At 42.9% G+C, this 18,462-nt stretch overlaps 1 protein-coding gene and 1 long non-coding RNA gene across 3 annotated transcripts in view; one reads left to right on the top strand and one right to left on the bottom strand.

Moving 5' to 3' along the window:
* Window positions 1-613: 613 nt before the first annotated feature.
* LOC125410058 (uncharacterized) lies at window positions 614-4,282 on the bottom strand. The gene is made up of 3 exons (XR_015739213.1): window positions 3,895-4,282; window positions 2,801-2,855; window positions 614-2,599 (listed from the first exon to the last, which is right to left on the bottom strand). It is a non-coding gene; the product is annotated as an uncharacterized LOC125410058 (long non-coding RNA).
* An 846-nt stretch (window positions 4,283-5,128) lies between these two features.
* Galc (galactosylceramidase) overlaps window positions 5,129-18,462 on the top strand; it is a 48,845-nt gene continuing 35,511 nt past the window's right edge. Inside the window, exons 1-6 of one of the 2 annotated variants that reach the window (XM_048449371.3) lie at window positions 6,288-6,755; window positions 9,210-9,279; window positions 11,817-11,885; window positions 12,121-12,184; window positions 14,775-14,888; window positions 16,356-16,495. In XM_048449371.3, coding sequence (XP_048305328.2) covers window positions 9,241-9,279; window positions 11,817-11,885; window positions 12,121-12,184; window positions 14,775-14,888; window positions 16,356-16,495 — 426 coding nt within the window. In that variant the 5' untranslated portion in view covers window positions 6,288-6,755; window positions 9,210-9,240. Of the gene's footprint in view, window positions 5,357-6,287; window positions 6,756-9,209; window positions 9,280-11,816; window positions 11,886-12,120; window positions 12,185-14,774; window positions 14,889-16,355; window positions 16,496-18,462 lie in introns of those variants that run through there. The other variant, XM_048449370.3, reaches the window with a different exon arrangement.

Below are 18,462 nucleotides of genomic sequence, written 5' to 3' on the forward strand. Positions count from 1 at the left end.
CCATCACCCGACCTGGGCTTTCAGGTTAGGATGCTGCTGACCCCACTGTGCCGGGAGTCTCTGTGGCGCCACCTCCCTTGGACTCCTGGGGTTCCAGTGAGATTTCTCCACTCCATTACTCTGGTCGCCCTTCCAATGCCAAAGGGCAGTCTGAAGAAACTGACTGAAGGAGTCTGGTGACCCCGTTGAAAGCAGGAAGACGGAGACTCTTGTTTCTTCATTCTTGAAGGAGGCATCATTCTGCCTCCCAACACTCTTACCATGGGGATTTAGTTACAGGTCTGGATGATTATAGAACCAAAACTCAGAGCCTAAACAAGGCTGGTGAAATGCCTCAGTGGGTGAAGGTGCTCACTGCATGCTTGATGACCTGAGTTCAATCCCTGGGATACATGCTGAAGGAGGGAACCTCTGGGCCTCCACATGTGCACAGTGTCATGGGTGGTCAACCCCCCAAATAAATAACCAGCTAATAAAAGAAGTATAGATAAAGGATAAACAGCATTAAAACAAGGTAACACAAAAGTGCACCCAACTCAGTAATAAATCCAGACCAATCTATTTTTTTTTCTGGATGTGAGAAAGGAGGAACACTCATGTACTCTTAAGAAAATGCAGTAGGCAATGTACATTTTATTCCACTTGGTAGACTCTTCCCTCCAAACCATTTTCACTGTAATCTATTGCTCTGAGTTAGCAGATTTAAAAAATGATTTGGTGTTTTGCCTACATGTATGTCTGGGTGTGGCGGGGCGTGGTCAATCGATAATTAACCAGGCCAACTCAATACAAAAAGATTTAGCTTTTAACAAAAGGGGAAAAACTTACATGACCAGAGAACAGCAGGCACTTCGATCTTTTATTTGTTTTGTGTGGTCTCAGGGGGACACACTTTAAGCAGAATATGATTGGCTGAGATTCCCCATTATCTGGGTACCACTTGCATGCCCAGTGCCCATAGAGGCCAGAAGAGATTGCCAAATCCTTTGGGATTGGAGTTACAGATGATTGTGATGCACCACTAGGAATTGAGAATGGGTCCCTGGAAGAGCAGCCAAGGCTCTTAATCCTGAGCCATCTCTCTGGTTCCCATTATGTGTGTCATATATACATAAACTTTATGTGTATGAATGTGTCTGTGTGAGTTCATGCACACACATGCATGCGAGTCATATATATGTGTGTCATATATAACATATATTTGATATTACATATTACATATATTTAGATGATGTTCACGACTATGTCAGTGTGAGTGCATGCACACACATGTGTGAGTCTGCATGTTTATAGAGAGAGGGCAGCCAGATAAGAGCACTGGATGACGAGGCACAGGAGTTACAGCTGCATGTTGATGCCAGACTTTATAAAAACTCCAAACTCTAGCCCTTCTGGCCCTGTATATAGTGTTCCTAACCCAGAGCCATCTCACCAGCCCCACAATCATAGAATTTTTGATGGAAGTTGAGTTACAAGCCCCTATTGCTTTACAGTTTATAGTTGCAATCAAGCAACTATATCCAGAGTCGAAGAGCAACCAGCAGATATTACAGGATGGTTGTGAAGAGAAACATCTTCACCTCCTGTCCCACACTGGGGATGTCTCCCAAGAATGTTTCCAACTCCGTTAGTGAATAATTCATCTTATCTCTTCATTCGACTGGTGACCTTTCAAAAATTTAAAGTCAAGAAATATATGCGGAATATGTACCATGTGATGGACACTGCTTAGAATGTGTGTGTGTGTGCCTGTGTGTGTATGCGCATGTGTGTGTGTGTGCATGTGTGTGTGTACAGTATGGTACAACAGCTTCAACAGACTGTTATAAAACTTAATCAGCACATTTTCTTAGAGGGCAAAATTGCTCATCTTTCTCAAAAGATTATGGTTTTTCTCTCGTTTTAACTTATAAAATAGAGAGATGTATAGGGACATAAACAGGATACACAGGAATACTTCTGATTTAAAGCATTTAAAACAACACATTTGAGAACTTGTTTGAAGGTTCTAGCAGGGGAACGCAGCTACTAGTATACCCTTGACCAAAGACGGGTCCTTCTCTATTCGGGGAAGTGCACAGCTCTTCGACTGAGTGCACAGCTTGCAGGGGGACACACATGGAGTGGTGAGGGAGAAAGGGACACCTGCCTAGCCTGCAAGATCAGCCCAATCAACCCTGGAGATCAATGGGGTGACAGATGTCCCAACCAGATTGCCCTCACATCCTAAAATAACACATTTGAAATGTGTGACCTTGACCTTCCTCTCCGAGTCTTATCTCATTGATCCTGAATCCATACCCGTGAGAGAAACTAAACAGGAATGCTTTTCTGATAACCGTGATTTCTCTTCATCTCATAGAGTGGATTTTCTTTTCCAGTTTGTGTACATGACTTTTTTTTTTTTTAAACAGAATGCTTTCCTGCTGGTTTCCCGAGTATAGATTAGAGATCTGAAACAACAGCTGGTTTCTTTGACGCGTGAACTGTAATACTTCCTGGACGGGTGGAGCAGGGGTGGCCAGAGGCTACCTGTTCTCTTAATGGTTTCCGTGTCCTCTTCTCTCCAGTTCACACGTTGCACACCATCTGTGCCTGTCTGCCAAGAAAAAGCAGGAATGGGGTATACTGCAGGAGGGCAGATGCTGGCTGCTGGCGTTAACTCCCTCCTTTCAGGTTTGTGATGTGAGTTCCAGGTTCAGTGAGAGGCCCTGCCTCAAAAGATAAGGTGGAAGAGTTGGGGATGTGACTCAGGAGGTGAGAGCACTTACTCCATCAGCATGGGGACCCGAGTTCATACCTTCAGCACCCGCATAAAAAGCTGAGGATGGCAGCTGGCACCTGTAATCCCAGCGCTGTGGAGGGTGAAGGAGAGAGGTGGATTACTGTGGCTTGCTGGTTCAGTACGAAATCCCATCTCAAGGTCATGAAGTAGAAAGTCATAGAGCAAGCCAGCCGAACACCTACTCTGGCCTCTTCAAGGATTCAAGTGCATATCTCCATGTTTGCATAACACACACACACACACACACACACACACACACACTCGTACAAACACATGCATATGCACACACCTACACACCTAAAGAGGTGGAATGAACAAAGTTCTTGTCCAGAAAGAACCTAGAGATATCACAGCAGCTCATAAAGTTGATTATGTGATTTCCAAGTGATTCGATTTTACCCTTTCATATAATTTCCTATAATTGTGTTTGTGGTGGTTAATCTTCACTATCAACTTCACTGAATTTAGAATCACCACAAAACACACCTCTGGGTGTGTCTATGAAGTTGTTTCCAGAAAGGCTTTTACAGGAGACTCGCCCTGAATGTGGTTTGACACTATAGACGGGGGTGGGTCCTGGACAGAGCAGAAAGGATATAAGCTAAGTGCCAGCATTCAGCTCTCAGCTTCCTGACTACAGATGCAACATACCCAGGTTTCACAGGGTCCTGCTGGCATGACTTCCCTGCCAACTGTGAGCCAAGATAAACCCTGACTTCCCTGGCTAAACCACTTATCAGATACTTTGCTACAACAACAAGAAAGGTACCTAAGAGAGCAGTCCTGAAACACAGATTTAGCTTTGTTGTTAAGGAACAACGTAACTTCCTACAGAGATAATTATGCTAACGCTCATGTACCCCTGTCTTCTCTTTGCCATTCTGGTGTCTTAGGAGCTTACATGGGAACTCAAATGATTCTACGCTTCCCAGTAAAGGAAATTTTAGAGGAAAAAAATTAACTTTTTCTTTAGTCTTTCATGCTCTAATTTTCTATAATATCAGGGGAACCAGAATTCCCTGGTTAGGGAATTTACAATGTCCCTAGTGATTTAGGGTTATCTCCTGGGATCAGTTTACTGACAGTGGGTCAAGGAAGTAGACATTTACCTTTTCCATCTTTGGGTCCTGGTTGGGCCTAAGAATCAAACTGATGTGAAGAAGGAGGTGGAAGAAGCTTACAAGTTCAAGTTACAGGGCACAGAGCCATCCCCTAAGAAAACACCCCTTCCTCCAAACAGGTCAATGACTTATAAGCTGAATCAGACCAGGAAGTAGCTGGAGTGTGTAAGATATGGTCATGCAGACGGGTCAGCAGTCTGGTCCAACCTTTGCTATTGTGACATTCTGTTGTCAACTATAGACTTCACACTTGATGTCTGCACATTTGAGTGTTTTTTTTTTCTTTGAATCATCAACAGTCTCATAATGTTTTGAGTTAGGTATATGCATAACTTCGTGGTGGGCTGCTCTATAGCTAACATCTGCTACATGTGGTCTGCAGGCCCAGGGCTGGATGTACCTGGTAGGGTATTTAACCTAGAGAGTGAGCAGGAAGGTAAGGGTTACTGTAACAAGAATCGGCCAACAGTGCTGCTTCCTCATAGTTTAGTCAGGGCGTCTTTCCTAAGTGACTTTCATATTCCTTTTAGAAACAGAATAAAGGTCAGAGTATCCTGGACCTATTGTATAGTTTAGCTCTTCTAATTTAAAATAGTCATATGTTACAGCAACATTTTATGGTGGACTAATCATATTCTCAACTCCTTTAAGGCTAAAAGCCCTGGATAGAGCAGAGTGCTTAATCAAAGGGAAACTCTGTCAGTGAGCATTTGCTAAGTGCTCCTGAGTGCCCATTATCTTGCTTTTATCTTATTTAATCCCAGGTTCCCTGACTTGCCGTTCTTGTTGGTTTAGAAAAGTTCAGAGTCCTAAAACCAAGCAACTCAACCAAGATGACGGCTTAATTGGGTGCTTAGTTTGGGGCTTCAAGCAAGGTCCCCTTCCTTGCGGTCTCCTGCTGAGAATGAGCTGTTGGGGTAGGACTGAGATACTAGGGTAGGACCACTCACAGTCCTCATCTTTTGGCAGTTGTTGACCATCCACTTCCCATTCACTACCATGATCCATCAGGTGAGGTAGCAGGAGTGGTCACTAAGCAATTACACGCACAGACCGGTACCACCTCATTGACACAGGAGTGCCAAGGTAAAGCTCGCTCAGCTGCTCCCTGCTGAACACTACTGCGGCTGCTCGGATAGCCCGCAGCCCTTACTTAAGATGGCGAAAGCTGCCTCAGCCGCCCCCTGTTCTTCATCATGGAGGCGATCGGGCCCGCCTCCCTGGGCGCCACGGTCACGTGACCCGCACAATGGCTGACAGGCCACTTAAGGCTTCCCAGCAACGCCGGGCTAAAGCCATGATCGCCGCCGCCGCCGCGGGCTCGGCAGGCCGTGTCGCGGTGCTCTTGCTGTTGTGCGCACTGCTCGCGTCCAGCGGCGCCTACGTGCTCGACGACTCCGACGGGCTGGGCCGGGAGTTCGATGGCATCGGCGCAGTCAGCGGCGGCGGGGTGAGCGCGGGCTGGCGGGAGGCGAGGATGCTGTGGAACGCGGGGGCGCGGGGTGGGGCGGGGGTGGGGGCGGAGAGTGGGGGCGGGGAGGCAGGGGTTGCCGGTCCCACAAGCCCCCGCGGCGTTGCCGGGCGAGCGGACGCCGCTTCCCGCACGCCCCTTTGAGAAGAAGCCAGGCAGGCAGTTAGACCTGAGCCGAGCAGCCCGAAGGGCTCGAGGGGACAAGTGTCTGCAATGGACTGGCGAGGGCTCGAGGGTGCCCTCGCTCTGGATCGCCCTCCTGGGCTGTCCTTGCCACGCTGGAAGGGTCAGAAAAAGCCAGAGCGGGAACGCGGTGCCTCAGCGGGCTGCCATAGTGGTTCTCTTCCTTCCTAGGGAGCTAGATAATGGGCCCGGGAGTCAGAAGACGTGAGCAGTGCAGCAGGGCATGGGGACCCTTCTTGAGCAGCCGACAGTACACCTCCTCTTCCTCCCCATGCGAGTGTGGTTGTGTACGGTCTGAAGCTATCTGGGATATTGTTTTTAAAGAGGGCTACCATCATTCACGAACAGAAACTGCCTAGGGGCTATGCAGTCTGTGCAGTGATGGGGAATGCTGGCTCTCTTGAGTGCCTAAGAATCGTCAGGTGTACTGGCTAGGACTTAAGTTCAGTCTTCCTCTTCCATTCTGACCTTGTCATAAACACCAGTTAATTCTCCAAAGAGGTCTTGAGAAAGATTTCTTTTTGGTTCGAAGATCTCAGGCGTGGGAAGTGGTTTTGTTTTCCAAGTGAAACTAAGGAGTAACTTTAGATCTACAGGAAAGTTAGCAGCACAGTATAATGTTCTATATATCCCAACATTGTGTGTGTGTGTGTGTGTGTGTGTGTGTACTAATGAGCTAATCTCTTTATTCTCAGTGGTGTAGTGTTTCTTGTTTTTTTTCATTAAAATTTAAAATAGCAAATATTTCATATTAATCCTCAGTCTCTCCTTATGCTATCTCTGTGATATTAGGTCTAATTGCATAGACTTCTTTAAAAAAATCCAAAGTCTCTAGTTTTGCTTATTTAGCTCAGTTTAAAATGAATAATTTCATAACCTGGTGTGGAGTAAGCCACCACACCACTCAGCACTCAGGAGGCAGAAGCAGATGGCTCTCTGTGAGTTTGAGGCCTAACCAGTCTATGTACATAGTCAGTTTCCAGGCCATCCAAGTGCACCATAATGAAACTCTGTCTCTAAAAAACAAAATCAGTTAATAACCTATAGCAGGAAATTCAGTTTTATTTTTATAGATTTTAATTGTGTGTGTGTGTGTGTGTGTGGTGTGAGCATATGTACATGTGAGAGCAGGTACCTCTAAAGGCCAGAAGAAGTAGGTCATTTTGAGTTGCCATCTCTCCAGTCCCCAGAGCAGGTAATTATCTATAAAATATCCAATTATTAATGTCTCTGTACTGTGTTACTCAGTTTAGGAGAGCAACCAGCAGTGAATGAAGATGGTCGAACATACTATTTGCATACCAGTTTAAACTGTGTGTATGTATACATGTGTGTGACAGACCAGCTCAGCCAGAGCACTGGGACAGATGGGACAGGTTCTCAGCAATAGGTGGGTAAGGAGTCGGCGAATGACAGACACAAGACTCAGTTCAAGCCACCGATCTCTCACGTAGGCTGTGGCACAAGCTTCAAGGAAGAGTGCCCGCAGAGAAGGTGTGTGTGCTTTCTGCATTGGAGCCCGTGCACTCTTGGCATTACCTGCTTGTATTCTAAGGAACACAGTCTGGTTTCTTCTGGAAGGGAAGATAGGATGTTTAAGTTTCTAGAGTCTATGATGAGCCATTGCCATATACAGGAGTGTATGATGCTAATGGAGGAAGAGGGTTTAACATTCAAGGGAAAAAGGTTTTTAAGTTTAATCTGGTGCTTAGTAAACAAAGAACAAAAGGCAAACTTAATTAAGCAATTAAGACGGATTCAGAAAAAAAATGGGATAAGGATAGAAGAGAGATAAATGCCTGTAACATCTTGAGATTGTTTTGGGGAAGGTTTGAAAAGGAGTTAGAAATGTGGAGAAGGAGAAGAAAAGAAGAAGCTCTTCTGCATAGATTGCAGAAATGTAAAAAGACTGGAGACGGTTAGTGTTAACCACAACCGCTTGCCCTTAGCTCAAAATGCCATGAACTCAGAGCCTAGATAAAGAGTTATATCGAAACTAATGCCCAGCCGTGTTTAGCATGGTTAACCGTAGACTCACACTGGAGACATCTGTCTGATGAAATTCTATTCTCATGTATCATATCTGATACGATGATTCTAAGAATAATCTGTACCACATGAAAAAAATAATATTTGCTGTTAAACCATCTTTTCTGTCTAATGCCTCATGCCTAGGAAAGACACATTCAGATGCAATTCCTTTGAGTCTTGTGTCTGTCATTGGCCAACTCCTTACCCACGTATTCCTGAGACCCTGTCCCATTGGTCCCAGGGTTCCAACTGAGCTGGTCTGCATGTGTGTGTGTGTGTAACTTTTGCTACCTAGCACAGTTCGTAGCCATTTAGATTGCTCTCACTTCACCCTTACATTTTTAGGGAAAACATTTTGGTGCAGTAGTTGAAATGTGGGCTGTGGGCTTGACAGGTTGTTGGAGTCATTCTGGTAAGGACATTCACCTCACTTCATAGGTTTTTTTTTTTTTTCCCCCCCTGAGGGAACAAAGATAACTGCTTGACTGTACCATTGTGAAGACAGGTATGATTAGCCAATTGTGATTACTGTAATACTGTAGGGATTAGGGAGGAGGAAGTTGTTTGAAGTCTTGTGGTGAACAAGTGTACCCCAATGCTATTTCCTAGCATTGCCAATAGCTTCAGGCCTTATTTCGGCACCTTGGCTAGTAATTTGAAAATTCATTGTTTAACGATGGGTTTCAACATTTAGGTCGATTGCCTTTGCCTAATAGTTACACTGACTGTAGTGTGAGTATAGCTTTGTTTTTCTAAACCCGGTACTTTCTGTGTTAATAGGAGATAAACATAGGCAGCAAAAGAACTCACAGGCCACAAACAGCATTTCTAATCATATAATGCCAAATGGGAAGGTACTTATGACAGCATATGTTGGCGTGTGGACGTGATGAATGCTTTTTTTTTTTTGACATTTGAACCTCTGTAAGGCTGTAAAGTTTTTTAGAACAATGTATTTTTTTCAAAGTGTGTGTGTGTGTGTGTGTGTGTGTGTGTGTGTGTGTGTGTGTGTAAAACCTACCAATTATCTGGGGCTTACTGTGTGCTTGAGCTCTTGCTGTGTTTTCAATGGACATCTTAAAGTTACAACACCCGGATGAGTGCCCGGCTTTATTACTTGCTCATGGTCTTGTGAGAAAATCAGGACGCATGCTACATTTAGTTCAAAGCCTCCTACCCTTGTTCCTTGTACCTGTGCAAAAAACCCATAGAAGATACTAAATAGCTGCTTATGAATAACGAGGAATAAGGACAAGAGCTTGAGAATGGCATAGCATACCAGGAACTTAAAGGTGAGAACAGCACCAGTGATTAGGATGTAGGATTAGTTCGAATAGAGACGTGGATCTGGTACCAGTGTTGCCCAAGAACCTGGATTAACTGGGAGTGGCGGAAGGAAGCTTTCCCTGAAGAAGTGGACTTTGAGGTGATAGTTAACTATTGAATAAGAGTTGACTAGAAAATGATGGTTCAGTATACATCCCAGGCTGGCAAGAAACAAAAACCAGTTTGATATGTCTGAATTAAACTTGCAAGAGTGATAGGCAAGCTGGCAGAACTGAGTCCAAGTTATTAGGACTGTAGTATAAACTAAGCAGTTGGAATTTTATTTTGAAAGCTATCAGAGAACAAGAAACTTCAGCGAAATAATGACAGGATTACACTTTTGTTTGGAGAATATTGAACTGGTAAGTGATGGGGAGAATTGGACATAGGGAGGTGAATGATAAGCCCCTAAGCTGTTTTCCTTAATCTAGTGAGGAGGTTAAATAAGTGGGGTTGATGAGTAGGGGATGGATTTGAGAGCACCGAGGATGAGTTTGTTGAGAGCGTGACCTCAGGTTTATGGCTTAGACAGCTGTTGCTGTTTAGGAAGGTAGAAAATGTAGAAGAAACAGATTGGGCAAGAATGCTGTTTGATTTGGATCTGTTGTGCTCCATAACATGGTTTGTGACTCAGAGAGACAGGGTAGGAAGATTCTGAGTAAGGAGACTAGGCAGGCACAAAGCAAAATGTCATCTGTGCGAGCGCTTAGAGTGGATTGATCCCTGTAAAAACCCCAGCTCATATTCACGGTAAATTGTCAGTTGATTGCCTGTTTTATGCTAAAAAAAAACCAAACCTAGCCCTGTTTACCTTGCTTATGTCGCCAGGCAAAAGCCTTTCCTCAGTTCTTGTATTCCTGAAGGAGAGGATTCAGGCTGACACACTATTTAAGCAAAGCTTATCCAGCAAAGCAAACGCTACAAGGAGATCAATACTACAGTAGATTGTCTCCAAGGCAAGGGAAGAGCAGCCCGTTGGGTTTTGTGTTATGGATTTCAAAGAATTTTTATGACTATGAGATTGATGCCATATTCATGGATACGGTCTACCTTTACTCTCCTAAATGATAGAAGACCGTAGGAGATTCCCACAGTCATCTTGAAAAATATTTGAGTGTGTGTGTTGGGTGTGTGTGTGTGTGTGTGTGGAATGTGTAGGGGTCAAAACCGTAATGAAAATGATGTAATGAAGTTAGGGTCTTTGGAGGATGTAACCCTCATTAGTTCACTAGTATGCGTATGTGGCAGGCAGTTGGGAAAGTGTCCTCCTGGTCCCCTAGTTTTGTTTTGTTTGACAAGGTTTCTCCAAGTAGCCCTGAGTGTCCTATATCTCACTGTAGACCACACTGGCCTTGAACTCAGAAATCAGCCTCTGGAGTACCGGGTTTAAAGGCGTGCGCCACAACTGCCCTAGTTTTTAATAAGACCCTAACTTCAGCTTCAATGATTCTTGTAATCACAAAGGGGGCATTTTGACCATCAGGGGACATAGCCTCCAGGTCCTTGGTTTTATCATGTCTTCCTGCTGCCCAATGAGAGGCACAACCATTGAGAGGAAAAACAACTCTAGTTTTTCCTGGCTGCCTCCTATCTATGCCTTGCCCTTGATCTGACCTCCCAAAGGACAGGTTTTGGTTCCTTATTGGTTTTCTTTCTCTTTCTTTCTTTCTCTCTCTCTCTCTCTTTCTCTCTTTCTTTCTTTCATATGGCCCTGCCTTGGGGATCATTGTGTAGTCGATCTAATGGTTGCAGATGGAATTTATAAAGATGAGGGGAGTACTGTTTCTTCTCAGTATTACTCTGATGGCTGTAAGATATTAATGGGTAAAATTGTCTGAGATTCATCTCATTTATCCTTGCCCCCAGATAGTTTTATTTATTTTGCATCCCAACAGCGCTTTCCCCTCCCTCATCTCCTCTCCTCCCAGCCCCTCCTCCTACCTCCTCTTCTGCCCCACCCCCATTCAGTCCTCCTCCATTTCTATTCAGAAAAGTGAAGGCCTTCCATGGATATCAACTAAACATGGCATATCAGGTTGCAGTAAAGGCCCTCAGCTCCTGTTAAGGCTGGACAGGGCGATCTAGTGTGAGGAATAAGGTCCCAAAAGCCCTAGCCCCCAGATATTGATAAGTGGTTTAAGAGAGATTATTCCAGTTTCAAGATAAAATTGAAATCATGTTTACATTAGTTATTTTTCATGTTGCAAAGACAGAATACCCCAAGTGAATTCAAGGGAGCGGGGATTTATTTTGTCTCCTAGTTTGAGGGTTTGGTCTATCATGGTCGGGAAGGAGGATGAGGCTGCATGCATTGCGTCTGCAACTAGACAGAGTGAGAGAGGAAGAGAGAGAGAGAGAGAGAGAGAGAGAGAGAGAGAGAGAGAGAGAGAGAGAGAGAGAGAGAGAGAGATACATAGATAGAGAGAGATAGATATGCTGGTCTGTGCTTAGCTACCTTGCTTCTCTTTGCCAGTTTGAGGCCCCAGCCCCTGAAATGGTTCTACTCACATTGAGGATGGGCCTTCCCACCTCAGTTAACTAAGTCCCTCCCAGACAGGCCCAGAAGTGTGTGGTTCTGGATCCTGTCAAGCTGACAGTGTTAACCATCAACAATGCTTTAGTAGCTTTTATAAGCCTATCTCTCATCAGCTCTTGTACCAGCATAAGAAAACCTTTTAGCTCTTAGAAAAACAATAGGCTTGTGCACCAGGGATCGGGTGCCCGACCAAACAGACCAAACAGTGCAGGGAAACGACTGCCCCAGCTCCATTTGCCCAAGAAGTGGTCCAGTAGGGACATGTGGGGCCGGGGGTAGGGTGGGCTGTATGTGAATGCTGTAGACAGATATTGATGATTATATTTGTTTTATTCATATTTTTGAAAACTTTTATTTTTCCAGGCAACCTCTCGGCTTCTAGTAAATTACCCAGAGCCCTTTCGTTCTGAAATACTGGATTATCTCTTTAAGGTAAGGAAAATTAATTATCTACTGGGCTTATGATGTTTTGAAAGTGTATGGTCAATCTCAACCATAGAGTTTATCAGCTTCCTGGTAGCTTTTGTAGACGATGGCAGATTCCGCTTGGAATAAACTGCCTTGTGCGGTGTTGCTCTCTGCATCTGTGCAGCCAAAGCCTCTGGATGATTGTGTGGAGGTTTGACATGATGGAGCATGGTGATAATACTGTTGTTTTTCTCCACAGCCAAACTTCGGTGCCTCTTTGCATATTTTAAAAGTGGAAATAGGAGGTGATGGGCAAACAACAGGTAGGAGGATCTGGGGAACAGGATCCCCAACGTTTTAACCTGTGCTTAAACACGCAGGGCGTGAGGAGGGTCAGCTCATAGCAGGTGGCTGTTCCTCCACAGACTGCTTTCCTCTTCTCCCTTCTCATTTCTGGGATACTTAGGCATGTGTGTGCATATGTGTGTGTGTGTGTGTGTGTGTGTGTGTGTGTGTGTGTGTCTATGTATGTTCATGGCTGTGTGGAGGTTAGAGGAAGACTTGAGGGAGTCAGTTCTTTCCTCCCACTGTGTGGGTCCTGGGAATCTAGCTGAAGTCGTCAGGCTGGGTGATATGCACCTTTGCCTGCTGAGCCATCTTGCTGATCTGATATTTCTTATTTTTGTTTTTAAAAATTATGTCAAATGTAAAATTTTCAAGATGGTATTAATACTCTAAATTGCTCAACTGGAAGTTTACGAAAAAGTTATAAAAAGTTTAATTATGTATAGGATATTAAGAAGTTATAAACTTTAAAAATGTATTGTAAAATACAACTTGTATTTTAGAAACACAGAGCTTTTTTTAAAAAAAACAACATATATTAAATAATTAAATCTTCAACCCTCATAATCAAATTTTAAAGTACTTCTGTTCAGTATTTAACTTAATACTTACAGGCTAAGCCCATTAATATTAACTTGAGACTATCTTCTATATATTTGTCTTCCTGCTAGCGATTTCAAAGTTTTTTTTTTAAAGATGTATTTTGATTTTATGAGTATGAGGGTTGTGTTTGTGAGGATATATGTATACCGTGTGCATGCCTGGTGCCTGCAGGGGCCAGAAGAGGGAGCTGGACTCCCTGGGACTGGAGTGTCAGATGGTTGGGAGCCTTCATGTGGGTGCTGGGAGCCAAGCCCATGTTCTCTGGAAGAGCATCCTTTACAGCTGAGGCATGTCTCTAGCCTGCCGGTAGTCATTTTCTAACAGGTACTTCTGAGTGAGTACTCTATTGGAGTTTCAGGACAAAAACCTTGGCATCTAGTGAGACAAACTTGGTTTGACTACTTATCAGGGACACAGCATTGGTGGTGGACAGGAAGGGCACTCTTACCATCCAGACCACACTGGAAGATCAAAGAAAGGTCTAGTGAACTATGGCTTGTTGTGAGGGGGCTGACAAGGATTTTGAGGTCGTATGGAAATGGGGAGCAAGGGCGTGTGTCTGTGGTTTGGCTAGCTAGAGTTTTGCATAGTTGGTAGAGCGGTAGCCTTGGTCAGGCTGCAGTCTGATCATTCATTATCTCAGGGCTGGTTCTGCAAAGGTCCCGAGAAGCCTTCCTCCATTGAGAGGGCAGCTTGATTTCCCTTCTTACCTACTGTTGGAGGCTTGCTGTTGTTTTGGGAGGCAGTCTTAGTCTGCTGTGATAAAGATGTGTTTGTGGATCAGAACTGTTCTTAGACTCCAGGATAACGGCAGGACCGAGTAATTTAGGAGAACTCAGGAAGGAAAAAGTGAGGCAAAATGAAGTCAGAGAGGAAGAAAATGAGAGGGAGGTAGGTCAGTTGCTGGACCCTCTTTCAGTATTCATGTAGAATTTATGTGGAAAGATAAAAAGGTCCTGCAGAACAGAGACTTTTCTCAAAAAGTGTCTTGTTCAAAGATTTAGACAAGGTGCCAGTGCAGACAGGGTGCCAGTGCAGACAGGGTGCTGATGCAGACAGGGTGCCAGTGCAGACAGGGTGCTGATGCAGACAGGGTGCTGATGCAGATAAGGTGCTGATGCTGATCTGGTGCATTTGCTGAAGCTAAATTAGAGATAACGACACATACGTACATTCTCATGTTGACATTAAAGAAGAAATGGTTCAGAAGCATCATTCATATACAACATTCATTGAGCAACAACTGGGGTTTGTGATGCATGAGAGCACGTGCAGACTTTCTTGGACGTCAGAGAACGACCTCTGACCTCGGTGTTTCCTCTGCCAATTGTGAATGCTGCCATAGGACTTTGATATTGTGGTATTCACTTTTCCATATGACATGGAATAGTGAATATAAGTGGAATATAAGAATTGGAGCTCAGGAGTACAGGGATTCATACCCAAAGTTGAGAATGAAAAGTTGAGATGATATGGACTTGAAGTTGGACTCGGGAGCTGGAAAACCTCAGAGAGATCAAAAGCTCAGCAGAACTCAGTTCTGGGAATTTGTAGTAATAAAATGCGATAGCTTCTCTCTCATTACTGTTTTTAACGTAACACTGTGGTTTTATTATTTAAGGACCTTATAGTGCTTAAGATCATAAAAAAGTAGGAAATGATATACTTTGCACAGCCACCTTCTTATATAATTTTTATCTTTACAACTTCACAACTAGAATACAAGGAAAGTACTACTTTAAAAATTGTGTTTGTGTGTGTATAAGTGTGTGAGTAGAGTGTGTGAATGTGTGTGTGTGTCTGTGATATATATACACATACATACAGCTGAGGGATAGATAGATAGATAGATAGATAGATAGATAGATAGATAGATAGATAGATAGATAGATAGATAGAACTTGAATGACTCTAGACAGCACCGTTCATGGGTCATGTCCTTCCTTTTGCTCTCTTCCTGTTCAGATGGCACCGAACCATCCCACATGCACTATGAACTAGATGAGAATTATTTCCGAGGCTATGAGTGGTGGTTGATGAAGGAAGCGAAGAAGAGGAACCCTAATATTATACTAATGGGTAAGGTTACAGTGCTTGGGGGTCTCTTTAACTTTTATATTAAGAATCATGCTTGTGATGCCCCTCTCCCCACTATCAGCTACAAAACATGTACCAGGACTGATCTTCATGGTCACTGTTTATTATTTTGTATCTTTATGCATTATAATTTATAATTTTATTCTTTTATATTCATACATTTGATTGATTGATTGAGTTTTGAGACAGGATCTCAGTTTGTGACTCAGGGTAGCCTGGAACTTGCTCTGTAGCCCAGACTGGCCTCTCACTCGTCCTCCTGTCTCTGAAGTGCTAGGGTTACAGGCTGCCTTTATTGTGCCTGGTTTGTTATTGCTAAGTCTTGGTATCTGTTGCTGTGCTGAAAACCATGACCTCAGAGCAAGCTGGGGACAAAGGATTTTTTCCTTTTTGCTTACACTTCCAGATCACTGTTCATCATCGAAGGAAGTAAGGATAGGAACCCAGACACGGCAGGATCCTGGAGGCAGGAGCTGACCCTGAGGCCATGGAGCATTTTACTGACTTGCTCAACAGAACTTGCTCAGGCTGCTTTCCTTTAGAACCCAAGACCACCAGCCGGGGATGGCACTGCTCACAATGACTGGGCTCTAGGCCATCAGTCACTAATTAAAAAAATGCCCTGCCCACATAGAGCTTAGCTGTTAGCAGTAGACTCACTGGGTAGTTGCTCAAGATGGACCATATTCATTTCACATTCTGTAGCAGCATGGCTGCTTTAAACAGCCAGAGCTTCGGGCTTTTATCATCTGAAATGAACTCTGTCACTTTATCCCTTGCTCTTTTGAAGCAGACTTACATTCAAGCTGAGCTAAATAAAATTATTTTAAATGCCTTCTTTCAAAATTACTAATTACAAAAATTAATCCCCTTGATAGTTAAAGGAAAGAATATTATTTTCCAAATTAAAGAATCAATGAAGAGTGTCTTCTCTTCATTGTTTTTGGAAGAGTGTAAGCATCTTTGAATTGATCACATGTTCCCTGCTGTGCTGTCAAGGTCAGACCTCATTTAGGTGTGGGTATTTTTCTGTTAAACCACAGCCCAGCAAAAGACTCACGTGGTGGATCTTCACTGTGCCCAGCTTTCTGTTGTTTTTAAATGGTCTATTGTTTTAATGTCATACTTTTTACGTAGTGAAATTAGCTTAGGAAAAATTGCATCATATTGATTCTGATTTTGTTTTTAGCAGTGAACTAGATGGTAATATATTCAATTGGAAATGAACTTATTTGAAAATATCACAGTTGAAGTGGCTTTCTGTTCCCTTTTTTGACTTCACAGTCAAAAGAGTCACAGGAAGAATGCACTCCCTTCACAGCGGCCTTTCCTCTCGAGTTCCTGACATTTATATATTTATATAATGCCCAATTTAGGTTTGCTCATCTTGTTCCTGGTAGTGCCAGCATTGTTTCACATATTCCACGTTTGCCTTTCTTCTCCCTGCAGGGTTGCCATGGTCATTTCCTGGATGGCTGGGCAAAGGTTTCAGTTGGCCTTATGTAAATCTTCCACTGACTGCCTACTATATCGTAAAATGGATTTTGGGTGCCAAGCATTATCATGACCTGGATATTGATTATATTGGGGTTAGTAACATATTGGAAATTGAATTTATTTTTGGATGTGCGTTTTAGAAATTTTAGAAAGTAATTTTATTTTTTATATTTTATTAAAATATAAATTTTATTAAAATTTTATTAAAATTTTATATTTTATTCCATTCAAAAGATTTATAACCATACTTTATGTGTAGAAAAAGTAATTTGATTCATATTTTATTCCATTCAAAAGATTTATAACCATACTTTATGTGTAGAAATACAATTTTCATATTGCATTGCACTATGACTTAATATAGTTTTTATTTTTAATTATTATTTATGTGTTGCTTGCATGTATGTCTGTGCATGTAGTGTCCCCAGAGGCTAGAAGGAGGCATCCGATTCCCTGGGACTGGGAATTACAGGTGTTTGTGAGCCTTGTTGTGGATGCTGGGAATTGAACCTGGGTCCTCTGGAAGAGCAGCCAGTGCTCTTTACTGCTGAACCACCTCTCCAGCCTTTGATATAATTTTAAGAAGAAAAAGGGAAATATTTCAGGTTAGAAAACTCAGAATAGATTTTAAAAAGCACTCTTTCAAAAATGGATCAATGAGAAAAATATGTTCAGGGACTAGTTTTGTTTAATTCCTAGTCATTGGGGTTAAAAGAAATCCCTATTTTTACATCATTGCCTCAAAAAGAATAATACATGTTGGATTTTTTAGGGAATGTACAAATGGCTCTTGTTACTTCAATAAACAGAAAGTTGAACTCATATAACGAACCTGAGAAAATCAAACCAAATAAAACCACGATGGAGCTGAAACTTGAAACAATGTGGCTTTGTATCCTCTTTTGTAAGGAACGTGCCCTTTGTCTGCACTCAACCCTTCCTCCCCACCTAACACTTGACTCTGTGGTGCTTTGCTGATTAACCCATCTGTGCCACGAGTTGGATTTGTTCTTTTGTTGTCTGAAGCACAGCAAGTGAACTGCAGGTGACCCCTTATTGTTATTCTTTGCCAATCCACATTATTCTTGCCTTTGGACAGCACTGAATATTTCCTCTCTTTAAATTTTTTTCACAGTAAAACATTTTTAATTGGAAGGATTTTTTTTCTAATTTTATTTTTGTGATTACAATATAATTGCATTTCTCTCTTTTATGCCCTACCACATACCCCTCCCCACTCTCCTTCAAATCCATGGCCTCTTTGTTTCTCTAATTGTTATTGCATACATATATGTGTATGTATACATGTATATTCCTAAATATCACCTATTCAGACCATATATTGTTACTTGTATGTTTGTTTGTGTGTTTCCATTTGCCATTGGACAACCAATTGATGTGGAATTTCCTGGGGAACTTCACCCCCTCCCAGGCTCCTTTGGTTGCCTGTAATTCTCTGTGTGGTGTTGAGGCCACACAGGCATTTCCCATTCACTTGGGCATGTCTGTAGGTATCATCCATGTTCAGCTCACAGTTGGGCAGTCATGTTGGGGAGACCTCATGGGAGCTGTTTCTGACGTCACCAGGAGGCATGTCTCACAGCAAACTCCCCATCTCTGGTTCTTGCAGTCTTGCTGTCTCTTCTACTGGCATATTTTCTGAGCCGTGGGCGAGTGTGGGAGTGTTTTGTAGAGTGGGGCTAGCCTCCACTACTCTGCATTCTGATCGACTGTGGTTAGTAATTTTTTTTTTTTGGTGTCAGTCCAATTCAAATTCTCCTTCAAAGCCTTTTCTAGTTCTTAAGCAATAATGTGATAAGTTATTCTCATTCTGGTGAATATCTTCTAAGCCAGGAATTTTTTTAATAAAGAGCTAGTGTGTAGATATTAAGTTGGCACTAGTAGATCATAGGCAATATTAAGACACATAGTCATTTGCAGTATAATCATTTCAAACTGAAAACTGTTTTCACCCTCAGACCTTGAAGGCATAGGTGATGGGTGAGGGTCCGCAGGCTGTTGAAAACCTGCTTCCTTCTGTCTGAAAGTGTTATAACAT

The sequence above is a fragment of the Myodes glareolus genome, chromosome 11 (assembly GCF_982192425.1).
Source record: "Myodes glareolus chromosome 11, mMyoGla1.1, whole genome shotgun sequence".
In the NCBI taxonomy this organism is placed as follows: Eukaryota; Metazoa; Chordata; class Mammalia; order Rodentia; family Cricetidae; genus Myodes; species Myodes glareolus.